Consider the following 13,003-nt stretch of genomic DNA (forward strand, 5'->3'; position numbering starts at 1 on the left):
CCTCAGCTACCTGCCTTCTGGATTTGTGGTCTCAGAGTTGTGTAATTTGGATAATGGAGATAGAAAAACCTTTGAAAAGCTTTGTTGAACAATTATTTCTTGAATACTTCATCTGCATCCTGAGTTATATTTTATTTGTTCTGCCTGTGGTAACTCCATGGGGACAAGCCTACTAGCCTTTTTAAAACAGATTCCAGCGACTTGTCTGCTCACACTACCCAAAGGAATAGAGATGGAAGGCTGGGCTTACTCATCATCACCGACTTTTATCTTTCCAGAGCATCACTGCACAAACCTCTACTCTACCCTTCCATTCGTTCCGCCCACTTTCTGTCCTTAGTCCTTAGTTTCCTTTTATTTATTTTTTAAGGGTCTTGAAATGTACCTTTTAAATATTTTTAAAAAATATTTTTATTGATTTCAGAGAGAGACAGAGAGAAAAATAGAAACATGAGTGATGAGAGAGAATCATTGATCAACTGGCTCCTGCACATCCCTCACTGGGGATTGAGCCTGTAACCTGGGCATGTGCCCTGACTGGAATCGAACTGTGACCTCTTGGTTCATAGGTCAATGCTCAACCACTGAGCCATGTTGGCTGGGCAATACCTTTTTAAAAAATATATTGATTTGAAAGAGAGAGAGAGAGAGAAACATTGATTGGTTGTTCCATTTATTTATGCATCCATTGGTAGATTCCAGCATGTGCCCTGACTGGGGATGGAAGCCGCAGCCATGGCTTATTGGGAGGATGCTCTAACCACTGAACACCCGACCAGGGTCCTAGTCGTTTCCTTTTAAAACACCTCTCCAGCAGGAGTGACTTGCAGTTTGCACACACTGACACTTAAATTCCCCCAAGTGTTGGAGAAGTGAACTTAATTATCCAGATACATAATTTTGTGCACATTTGAAAATGGCTGTTCTAATTCCAGCATTGAACCCAGGTAAACATTTGGATCAATAATCCAATTTTTCAAACTTTAAAGTGTCAAGTGTAGAAAATATGAAAATGGGTGAGTAATAATAAACTTTGAATATGCCACTTCATACATTTATCATTTGTCACAGATACGTTGTATTTCTATGCATAATAGACACTTTTAATTTATAGTTTGCATTTACCAAGCCAGCTTCTCCCCAAGCTCAAAATTCCCTTGGTTGTAAATTTAGTCAACTTGGAAAAGCCAGTAGGGAATAAGCCCTGAAGGAATTCAAATGACTATCTTATTAGAGTCATCATTTCAAAAAATGATGCTTTTAGTCAGAATAGACTCTGGAAATCAAATTGTGTATTTTGCTCAACTAGGAAACACAATTTAAAGTTTATATTCTGGCTATTGGGAGGAAGGGAAGGTGAACAACATAGCTGGAAAGACCAGCATATTATTTTTACCCTCTACTAAAACTGTTGTGAAGATGAAAAGAAATAATAGGAAGTGCCCAGTGTGTCCAGCCTAGAGTATATGCTTATTAAATGAGTTTATCCTAATTATTTTGCAGATGGTTTGATAGGACTTAACATTTCCCCCCAATTCAAATCAATGATGTTTTCAACTACCGTACTAATCTGGACGGAAATCACATAGCCCAGTTGCCTCCCTGTTCAGACAAGAAACCCAGAATCCCACATCTGTAGCCAGCCTCCTTCCAGAGACTTCACATTTCAGATCTCTGATTCTAGCCCCATTTTCCTTTGGCCATTGTTACTCATGAGAAGAGTTGCTTAGAAGTACTTGGTATTTTTTTTGTCTATCACAACACACTGAACATTCAAGTCAAGTTGCTGGGTTTGTATGGGCTTATACCTCCCAGCATTTTAGTCCACATGCCTCCGTTATTCTTGTGTGCTAGCTGTACCAGCCCTTTCTGGATCATTTCATTAAAATGACGTTGTAATAAAACTATCGGCGGAATAGGATTATTGCGAAGCTGCAGCGCATTTCTCCTCCGCAGACACGCGTTTCAACAGGAGAACCCCAGCCCCGGGCCGGCGGAGCCTGTCCGGCTCCGGGCGCGCGCAGCAGCAGCCTCCTCCTCCCCCCGCGGCCGCCGGCGCACACCCGGACCCGGATCCCGGATCCTCGGCTCCGCAGCTTGGCGCTCTCCCGAGCCGGAGCCGGAGCCGGAGCCGCGGCGTCAGAGGAGGAGGCAGCGGGGGCGGGGGAGGGGCAGTGAGGTCAGCGGCGGCGGCGCGGCCGCGGGCGGCGCATGCGCGGAGCCAGCCCCGTGAGTGGCAGCGGCGGCGCGCGGGGGGCGGTGGGCCTGGCGGGTGGGGGCGGGGGGAGGGGAGGCAGGGGGCCCTCGCGGCGGCCGTGTGTGGGCGAGACGACGGCGAGGGTGCGAGGTCCGTGGGGCCGGGCGCCCGAGCGACACCGGCGCGGCCCTCGCGCGACGGCCACGGTGTGTGGTGCACGCACACCCGCAAACTTCCTCCTCCCCTGCCCGGGAGGCGGGCGCTGAGGGCCGGCGCCGGCGCGGCCCGGAACCCACAACAACAACTGGAGCAGCTGTCAAAACTTCGCCGCCGCCGCCCGGCCTGACGCGGCCCGCGCGGGGGAGGGGCAGCGGCGGGCGCGACCCCCGCCCGCCCCGCGCGCCGCTCCCCGCCCGCGCGCGTCTCCTCCCCGCGGCGGCGGCCTGGGGGCGGGGCGCGGGCGGAGATCCCGGCCGCCGCCCCTCACCCTCCGCTTCCCCGCGGCGCCCGCACCCGGCCCCTGCCCGCGCCACGCCCGCCGCCCGCACCTCCCCGCCCGCGGCCCCTCCCTCGCGCCGCGCGCCCCGCCCGCCGCCCCCCGCCCGGCCCCTGCGCGCTGAGGTGCGCGCGCCCGCGCCGATGTGTGTGTGAGTGCGTGTCCTGCTCGCTCCATGCTGCCGCCGCTCCCGGTACCTGCTGCTGCTCCCGGGGCTGCGGGAAATGCGAGAGGCTGAGCCGGGGAGGAGGAACCCGAGCGGCGGCGGCGGCGGCCGCGGCGGCGGCGGCGGGAGGAGCCCCCCAGGAGGAGGACCGGAATCCATGTGTCTTTCCTGGTGACTAGGATGTCGTCGGAGGAGGACAAGGGCGCGGAGCAGCCGCAGCCGCCGCCACCACCCCCCGAGGAGCCCGGAGCCCCGGCCCCGAGCCCCGCAGCCGCAGACAAAAGACCTCGGGGCCGGCCTCGCAAAGATGGCGCTTCCCCTTTCCAGAGAGCCAGAAAGAAGTAAGTTGAGTGCGAGCCTCCAGGCCGGGAGCCAGCCGCGGCGCCGGGCCGGAGCTGTCACCGCGCGCCCGGCCCGCCGCCCCCGCGCCCGCCGCCCCCGCCGGGTGGGGGTGGGGCCGCCGCGCGTCCCCGACCCGGCGCCCTGCCCCGCGCCCCTCGCCGCGCGCGGGCCTCCCGCGGGCGCCCCGCACCTCCCGCCCCGCCGGGCGCCGCCGCCGCCGCCGCACTTTACTTTTTAGTTGTCCCGGGCGCCGGGCTCGCCGGAGCCTCTCTCGGGCGACCTGTCTCGCGGACGCCGCCTGGCCTCGCCGGTCTTTTAAAAAACAAACACGGCGCACACCTGGCGGAGCCGGGCGAGTTTATTGTCAACTACAAAGCGGCGCCCCGGGACGCCGGCCGAGCTGTCAAACGCCGCGGCCAGGTGGTCCCCCGGCGGGGGGCGGGGAGGGGAGCGGCGAGCGCCGACGCGCCGAGTGCGGCTTTTCTTTGTCGCCTTGAACTTTCCTGCTCCCGAACCTGCGCGTTCCTCCTCTCACCGTCTACTCGGTCGACTAGGAAGTCCCTTGACTTTTCCCTCCCCTCCCCCACCCGAGCCACACCGCCCGGCGCCCGAACGCACCGCTCCCGCGCGGTCCCCCCGCCGAGGCCGGGCGTGCAGGAAGTTTGGGAACCGCGGGCCGGCGGTGCCGAGCACGTCTGCTCTCGGGACGCCGGTGAAGCGCCGCCGAACTTCCGTGCAAGTGCTAGGGTCGGGGACAGCCCTCGTGGGCTTTCGTGCGCGCACCGGCACTGCTCACTCCATTGCTCGCGGCGGCTGTGCGGCCACTTTGCCTGGAAATTAAGACGCCCGTTTTGGTGCCAGGGAGTCGCGCAGCCCTGGTGACTCCTGCGGGCGCCCTGGAAGGTCTGTGACGGCCCCGAAGTTGCAGAGCGGTGTGCGGCGCTTACTCATGTCATTGCACGATGGCTTACCCAACTGTTGGCAGTGGAAGGGTGCACGGGATGGAGGACAGCTGCGCATTTATGGACACCCTTATTTTGGCGAATTCATTTAGTAATGTTGTTGCGTTTGCTGATACATAGTTAAAACAGTAGGGTTAAGTGAGGCAGAGCAGAGCAGAGCAGGGCATGGGAAGCTCAGGAAGCTCTCGACTGGAGTGCTTTTCCCCCTCTGCTTTCCTTTGACTATGAAAACGACTTAGGGCCTTCATCTTGCCTCCATATTTTTATTGCCAGCTCTTACCGAGCTGTGGCAGATCGTCTGGGAACCAAGTACGAGATGTACATATTATTGCATTAGCTTCTTTGTGATACAAAGTTAGGGTTTGGTATTCATTTGCATTGTAATGTCTGGTATAAAATCCTATTATTATTCCTGTATTAATTGAAATTTGGAGAAGGAAGAGAGTTTTGAATAACGTTAAACTTTTTTGTTACTTTTCGTATCCTTTAAAGCAACACATATCAAGTCATATTAGGGTTTTAATTTGATTGTTTCCCATTTTGCTATTTGGAAAGCACTTCTTTCTGAACATTAATTTGGGATTATATGTTTTATATTTGTTTTTCAGTTCTTACTCTAGAAAGAGTACACCTATCTGTTGTCAAGCCCCTCTCCCATACACATGGCAAGTGTGTGCGGGCACACGCACTTCCCCTGAGATGGAAATGAGCTCACTTTTAGTGCAACTTCCAGTACACCAGAAGGAAGGCTGATTTGGGGTATTACAATTTTATTATTTTAATTTCTACAGAATATACCCATCTAACAGCATGGAGAATGTTTAGAACAATTCTAAGTCTCTAGAGAGTTTTCTCTTTTAGATTTGAAAACAGGTACAGCATTCCTTATAGGAAATTAAGTCTAGTGGTAACTTTGATGGTTCCAAAGTTTGTAGTGAATTCTTTAAAATTAGGTACCTTTTGAAGAGGATGGAATCTCCAATTGTTTTAAAGAAATATATAAATGGAAACCAATGAATGAAATGAAAGCAAAGAGAAGGTTTTTCAGTTGGGTAGTTCTACACAGTATTAGGATATGTATTTGCAGAACAGACCCTGTGTTTAATTGGATATTGAAGACCCTGAAAGTGAAACTGATAATGTAGCAAATGTAAATTGGGTTTGTAAATGCTAAAAGTATTTGCAAATTAATTATGTAAGAAATGAAAATTAATATTCTTTGTGAAATGCGCTGGAGAGAAAGGTTTTTAAATTGTCAGTGTTATTTAGATAGTCACTAAGTGGGTTGTTTTCTGCAGAAGATGGATGCATTATGGCACATTAAAAATTTTATCTTTATTGTTAAAAGTGTTACAAATGTCCCCCTCCCCCCCCATTGGCCCTCTCTACTCCCCCCTTCCCTCTCCCAGGCATCATGACAATTTTTAAACAATGGATTTGTGTATTTGTCTTTGGATTAGAAAAAGTACTGCTAATTATACTTTCTTTGAGTTTGAATTTTTAAAAATTAGGTAAACAAATTAAACATCTAACTTTATAATAGATAACTTTTTGACAGATATTGCCTCAGGCTTATTTAATATTAGACAATTTAATGTTTTATCAAATTAAAAACACAGGCTATATAGTTACTGGTTTTACATTATTATTACTTTAAAATTATGTTTACTACTTAAAATCAAGAATTTTGAACTGAAGCTATTAACCTTATAATTTGAAAAGTAGGTATATAAGTAGGAATTTCCTGTAGTACAAAAGTCAAGTGGAACAGTGAACTTTACATTTGTATAAAAGTTTTTCTTAACAGTAAGGGCTATCTAATTATTTGGTTATTTGGAGTAATCTTTATGAGAGGTACAAGTCTTTCTATTGGTGAGGAAGTTCCTGCCACCGAGTCGACAACATTCTAGACGCCTGATTACTTTTCTGTTAATGTTAAGGAAACCCTTCTGTAAGTTCTGCTTTTTTTTTCCTTTCTCTTCCCTAGAATATATAAGGGAAGCCAAGAAAACATTCTACCATATTTCTTTGTTGTTAACCCTCACCCGAGGATATTTTTCCATTGATTTGTAGGGATAGTGGGAGAGAGAGGGAAAGACAGAAAGAAACATCGATGTGAGAGAAACACATCAACTGGTTGCCTCCTGCATGAGCCCCACCAGTGCCCGGGCCAGGGAGGAGCCTGCAACCGAGGTACACGCCCTTGACCAAAATCAAACCCGGGACCCTTTGGTCTGCAGGGTGACACTCCTCTACTGAGCCAAACTGGCTAGGGCTCTACCATATTTCTTACCAAGTCCACAAAGTTGACATTAGGGATGTGATGGGTCTTGGGGTGGCACAAAAGCAGCAGGTGGTGGGGATAGGCTTTCTGGGCACTGTCCTTGATCCTCTTTACATAAACTCTTTACACCCAGGACCTACAATAGGTCAATTACTGCTATTAGAAGGCCACCTGGAAGATTCTTGCTGCAGAAAAATTAGGCACAACTAATGCTGTCATATAAGGGATCAGCAAAATATAGCTGGGCTGCAGGTGCTGTAAGGCCCCTCCCCCAACAGGTTTTTTCATTTCTGTAGCTGTGAACTTGAAATAAGTGATTAAAAAAACTCTCTTGTGCCGGGTTGGTGTGGCTCAGTGGTTGGAACGTCAGTGCAGGATCTGGTTCAATTCCCCAGTCAGGGAACATGTCTGGGTTGCAGGCTTGATCCCCAACAGGGGCCGTGCAGGAGGCAGCTGGTAGATGAAGTTTCTTTCTCATTAATGTTTTTCTCTATCCCCTTCCCTTCCTCTTTCTCTAAAAATCAATAAAAACATATTAAAAAAACCCCACTCTGTTGCACCATAATATATGCAGTTTCACAAAACAACAGTTTATAGTTGAGAGGTATTGTTATTTATGCTCTTTGAGATAATACAACTTTGTAGTCTTTATGATAGTAATTCTTTTTATTTTATTTAAAAAAATTAGACAAATGGACATTTTCAGTAATTACTGACCTCTGGAACTTAATGGGCACTGAAATGTTTTAATTTATTTGAAAAGGCTGGTCCAGGAACGGCATTTTCTCTTATCTGTTAGGCGGTAGTTGTCTAACCTGACCCTGCTCCTATTTGTCTCATTCAAGGCACCTCTGGTTTTTGAGAATATGATGTGAGTTTTTCTAGAATCCTCACCTGAGGATATTTTTCCATTGATTTTTTAGAGAGAGTGGAGGAGAGAGGGAAAGACAGAAATATCAATGTGAGGGAAACACATCGATTGGTTGTCTCCTGCACGAGCCCCGACCCTAGCCCTGGCCCTGGAGGAGCCTGCAACCGAGGTACGTGCCCCTGACTAGAATCGACCCCAGTACTCTTCAGTCCACAGGCTGACGTTCTATCCACTGAGCCAAACCAGCTAGGGCGAGAATACAATGTTTTTAGTCAAACATAGAGTTTTTAGTAAGTATATTGGTGGTTATTACTATGTAAACTTTTATCTCAGTTTCCCATGCCGGATTTGTAGTCAGTTTGCACAGTGACAAGGCACACTGCTCCACCCTTACCTTTCCCCTACCTTTTTGCAAAACTGCACCTTATTCCCCAGCCACAATCAGATTTCCTCTGGGCAGATAGTACTTGTCCAACCTTGTGTTCTTTTTTTTTTTTAAATATATTTCTTTATTGATTTCAGAGAGGAAGGGAGAAGGAGAGAGAGACAGAAACATCAATGATGAGAGAGAATTATCGATTGGCTGCCTCCTGCACGCCCCTCACTGGGGACCAAGCCCGAAACTCAGGCATGTGCCCTTGGCCGGAATCGAACCTGGGACCCCTCAATCCGCAGGCCGATGCTCTATCTACTGAGCCACGCCGGCCAGGGCCAGCCTTGTGTTCTTAAGCCACTTACTGTTATGCCTGAGGGGCTTCCAAACTGAAAACTGTCGGTTTTAGATATAGAGAACCTTGGATGCGCTCTCTGTGCTTTTCCTGTTGGGGACATGTGAGATCCCTTGACCGGATTTGCTAGAATTTTTAATTTTTGAGATGTTTGGACTAAACATAGCTGATATAGAATAAACTTTCCGATCACTGTGTGTGTGTGTTCCTTTTTTTCTTTATTGTTTTGGCCCATCTTTTCATGTCAATAAACGTTAATTCCTTCTCTCTTAAAAAATTTTCTTTATCATGTTTGTGCTAAAGTGGCTATTTTCAGAACTTCTTGGCAGTATAAATTGCAGAAGTTAATGAGTGAAGTAGAGATGATGTCTTCTTTATTTCCTTGTGATGGCCTGCATGCACATAAACATAAGCTTGTGGTTAGTGTAGAATCTACATTGTAGACCAGTGATGGCGAACCTATGACACACGTGTCAGAGGTGACATGCGAACTCATTTTTTTGGTTGATTTTTCTTTGTTAAATGGCATTTAAATATATAAATAAATATCAAAAATATAAATCTTTGTTTTACTATGGTTGCAAAGATCAAAAAATTTCTATATGTGACACGGCACCAGAGTTAAGTTAGGGTTTTTCCAAAATGCTGACATGCCGAGCTCAAAAGGTTCGCCATCACTGTTATAGACCAGTCTTGAATTAGTAATTGGAAGTGTCATTTTCTCTATTTGCAGAATTTGAAGGACTTAAGAACATAAGAGAAGCAGGAATGACAGCTTTTTTTTTTTTTGTACTTTTTCTAGAAAAAGCCTCCTGTAAAAGAGGAAAATTATTTGACTTTGCTTCTGCTGTTAATTTTTGTGGGAGCAGTACTAGGTATGATGCACAAATACTGAAATTGTTTAAGAAGTTTCATTCATGTTATTCACAGAGCATGTACGTAATATGCTGGGATGTGAACAGTCAACCTGGAGGAAGGTTCACTGGGGCCACGAGGGGTCTGCAAAGATTTGGAGGAAGCAGTACTTGAATTGGACCTTGAAGGATCAATAGGATTTAGCCTAGTAGAGTGAGAAGAAAGTGAGTGTTGGAGGTGGGTAGCAATGTGATTAAAATTATTGAGGACTGAGGAAAGTGTTAAAGGTGTTTTCTTAGAGTGTGAATAGAACAAGAGGCTTAATATGGGGATTAGGGCCAGCCTGTGATGTCCTTGCATGCCACGCTAATGAGTTTGTGCTTTATAGTCCTGGAGTTATAAACTGTTTACAAGGACCAGGTAGGTGATTTAAATGAGTTGCTTGCGGCTTGTAAGATCCTGAATGACAGCTGACACTGAGGCCTTTGGGGAAAATGGTGAAAGAAAACCTGGGGAGTCCCAGGAGCCCATGGGACTTGCCTACCTGCAACCCATAGACAGTTCTGGCTGATGGTTGCCTTGTGAGACTGGGAGACGTTGCTCCCAAATACTCTGGTTTTTATGTGAAATCTCTTGATTTTTAAGTATTTTCAGTTAATTAAGACCCACAGCACTATTTGGGACCACACCTTGTGGGCTAGGTTTAATCTGTGGCCTGTGGGTGGGCTGCAGGTCTTCAACCACTGCTTTCTGTCCCAGCTTATTTTATTTTGTAAATTAATGCTTTGAAAGCAGATATTTGCAGTCTTCCTAAGGACAGAATGCTATTAAATTACGTTGTATTCATTACTTTATTGAATGAAGGTATCTAATACTTGGTGATTTGATGATAGCTATTTTAGGGAAACCACCCTGATGTTAATATGAGGAGAGGACTTACCTGGAGGCAGAGAGAATAGGCTCTTGCAGTAGTCACAGTGTGAGGTAATCAGGGCAGAGGGCAGACTGTTGATAGTGTGGTTGGAAAGGAAGAGGGATTTCAACCAATGCAGAGGAGGAATTTCGAAGTTCCTGACATAGATGTCTAGAGGATGGAAATATCTGGGAGTACTGGCATGTAGAGTTGGAGTTTAGGAACTAGATTAGGATAGGCGATTAAAGATGTGATTTATCTGAAATCTGAGAATATGGAGAGTAGAAAATAGTAAAAAGATTAAAATACTTACACTTAGGAGATGGGGGAAAAGGGACCCAGAAAGTCTGTAAAAATGAGAAAGGAAATTGGAATATATTCCCAGTATAAATGGGCAAGTATGCACATATGTACAAAGATGCTCATGGCAGCAGAGAAAAGTAGAAAAACAGTAGAGAAGAATTGGCAACAACAAAATACCCATCAGTGGACAGCCATGTGTTTTTGTCAGGACAGAGGCGTCGAGTAGACCTGTAGGTACCCAAGTCTATGATAACGTTTGTTGACCTGAGGAAACAATTTCCAAGAGTTGCAAAGCAGTAAGTTTAGAACTATTTTTTGTAAAAAGCACCCAAACGATATATTTTGTGCATAGAAAATGATTTGGAAGGATACATAATAAACATGAATACTTCTGGGGAGTATATAGTTTCATAAGCACATCAATGCAACTTTTTAAAAAAATACTTTATTCAAGTATAAGTATAATCTTAGTGGTTATATTAGTTTCAGATGTATAACATAGTGATTCAACATTTTTATATCTTACACTGTGAATTCTTTTTTTTTAAATCCTCACCTGAGGATATTTTTCCATTGATTTTTAGAGAGTGAAAGAGAGAGGGAAAGACAGAGAGAAATACCAATGTGAGAGAAACACATGGATTGGTTGCCTCCCGCGTGAGTCCTGACCAGGGCTCCGGCCAGGGAGGAGCCTGCAACTGAGGAATGTGCCTTTCACGGAATCAAACCTGGGACTCTCCAGTCCGCAGGCTGATGCTCTATCCACTGAGCCAAACCAGCTAGGGCTCCATGCAATTTTTAAGCAGCCAATATAGCTAGCCCGGCATGGCTCAGTGGTGGAGCATCGACTTATGAACCAGGAGGTCAGGGTTCAGTTCCCGGTCAAGACACATGCCTGGGTTGCGGGCTGGATCCTCAGTAGGGGCATGCAGGAGGCAGCCAATCACTGATTTTCTTGCATCATTGATGTTTCTATCTCTCTCCTCCCCTCCTTCTTTCCTTTTTGAAATCAATAAAAATATAATTTAAAAAAAGCCAATACAGTTGACTTTTGAACAATGTGGGGGTTGGGCACTGATCCCTTGCACAGTAAAAAATCTATGTAATTTAAAATTCTCTATTCATTGATTTAAGAGAGAGAGAGGAAGCGGGGTGGGGGGTGGGGGGTGGGGGAGAGAAACATCAGTGTGTTGTTCCACTTATTTATGCACGCATTTGCACTCATTGGTTGATTCTTATATGTGCCCTGACTAGGGATCAAACCCACAACATTGGTGTATCAGGATAATTCTCTAACCAACTGAGCTATCCGGAGAGCTATATATATTATACACTGTGTCCTTACAATAAAGTAAACTAGACAAAAAATGTTATTAAGAAAATCATAAAGGAGAGAAAATACATTTACAGTATTTATTGAAAAAAACTCAGTATAAGTGGACCCGTGCAGTTCAAACCCATGTTGTTCAAAGGTGAACTGTAATTTAAAACTGTAGTCTTGTTTTACAAATGAGAAAACCAGGTTCTGGGGACATCACCGATTCTTGAGCCAAGATGTTCTGAATTCAAATCCTGGATCCACCACTTATTAACTGTGTTTGACTTTGGGAAGTTACTTGACTCTTTGTGCCTTTGTTACCATCTGCAAAGGGCATACGAGTACACCCAATTTTGGATGGTTGTGGATTTATGTATGTGCAGAATTCAGAACAGTGTCTGGCACAAACTACTAGTAAGTTCTATTAAGAGTGCTTTTATATGAATTGGCTATTACTGTTTTTGCCACTGTCATCAATTATCAATCAAGTATTTGCTTGGAATCATAGGACCTGTTAGTGACAGACATGTGATAAGATACCAAACTCTCTAAAAATGCCATGGCATAAAATAATGTATTAGTTATTGGGGTTCAGGAGTAAATAAAGATTTCCTTTCTGTACAGCTGTCCTTAATAAAGAGAAAAAGAAGGTAAAAAACCTAGGTCAGCAGAAATTTCTATAGAATATTTCATATTAAGAGTAACACATGAAAAACAACCACAGCAATTCTATAGAAGCTATATGTATGTAATGTTACTACAGAATCATTTCAAAAATTTTCACTAGCCAGACTTAATGCTTTCATAGTGATCTTCGATTAGGTCTCTCTAAATGAGACTTACTATAAGGTAGGTTTTTTTTAAAAAAACAATATATTTTTATTGATTTCAGAGAGGGAGAGAGAGATAGATATATCAATGATGAGAGAGAATCATTGATTGGCTGCCTCCTGCATGCCCCCCACTGGGGATTGAGCCTGCAACCTGAGCATATGCCCTGACCGGGAATTGAACCTCGACCTCCTGGTTCAAAGGTTGACGCTCAACCACTGAGCCATGCCAGCTGGGCTGTAAGGTGGTTTTAAAATGATTTTTTAAATGTCTTTTATGCTTGGGTCACTTTTAATCCATTTATGCAATCCATTTACATCAGAAGCAACATAGTTGAAGGATCATAGTGAAGTCTGTGTGTTTTGTTCTTACTTCCATCTTAAGTGAAGCCTAGCAAAAACTTACTAATTTCCTGATCTTTGGGATCCTGATGACATCATGCACCATTTGTTTGGAGTAAGCACCTAGTTGCATATGAAGTAACAATGTACTTCCAAGAGTTACAGAATTTAAAGACTAGATGAAAATTCTGAGAACATTTAGTCTATCCCCTCATTTTATAGGTAGCTGAGCCCTAGAGAGATGACAGCATGCCAGAAGTCATATGTAAGGTGTTAACCTATAGATAAGTAAAGGGGAGAAGGTAGTCTGTTACATGGGTGACTCCCAGTGAGCCAAGCCTCCTGGACTCATGCTATTGAGTCCGGTATCTTGGCTAGCTCTGTGACTCACTTTAC

General features: G+C 45.5%; 1 protein-coding gene across 14 annotated transcripts in view; it reads left to right on the plus strand.

Moving 5' to 3' along the window:
* Positions 1-2,324: 2,324 nt before the first annotated feature.
* KMT2C (lysine methyltransferase 2C) overlaps positions 2,325-13,003 on the plus strand; it is a 255,758-nt gene continuing 245,079 nt past the window's right edge. For 13 of the 14 annotated variants that reach the window (XM_070423606.1, XM_070423611.1, XM_070423614.1 and 10 more), the window contains exon 1: positions 2,847-3,200. In XM_070423606.1, coding sequence (XP_070279707.1) covers positions 3,040-3,200 — 161 coding nt within the window. In that variant the 5' untranslated portion in view covers positions 2,847-3,039. Of the gene's footprint in view, positions 2,404-2,846; positions 3,201-13,003 lie in introns of those variants that run through there. The other variant, XM_070423607.1, reaches the window with a different exon arrangement.

Source organism: Myotis yumanensis, unplaced genomic scaffold (genome assembly GCF_028538775.1).
Source record: "Myotis yumanensis isolate MYYU_CA2020_CCGP unplaced genomic scaffold, mMyoYum1.0.hap1 SCAF_9, whole genome shotgun sequence".
Lineage (NCBI taxonomy): Eukaryota > Metazoa > Chordata > Mammalia > Chiroptera > Vespertilionidae > Myotis > Myotis yumanensis.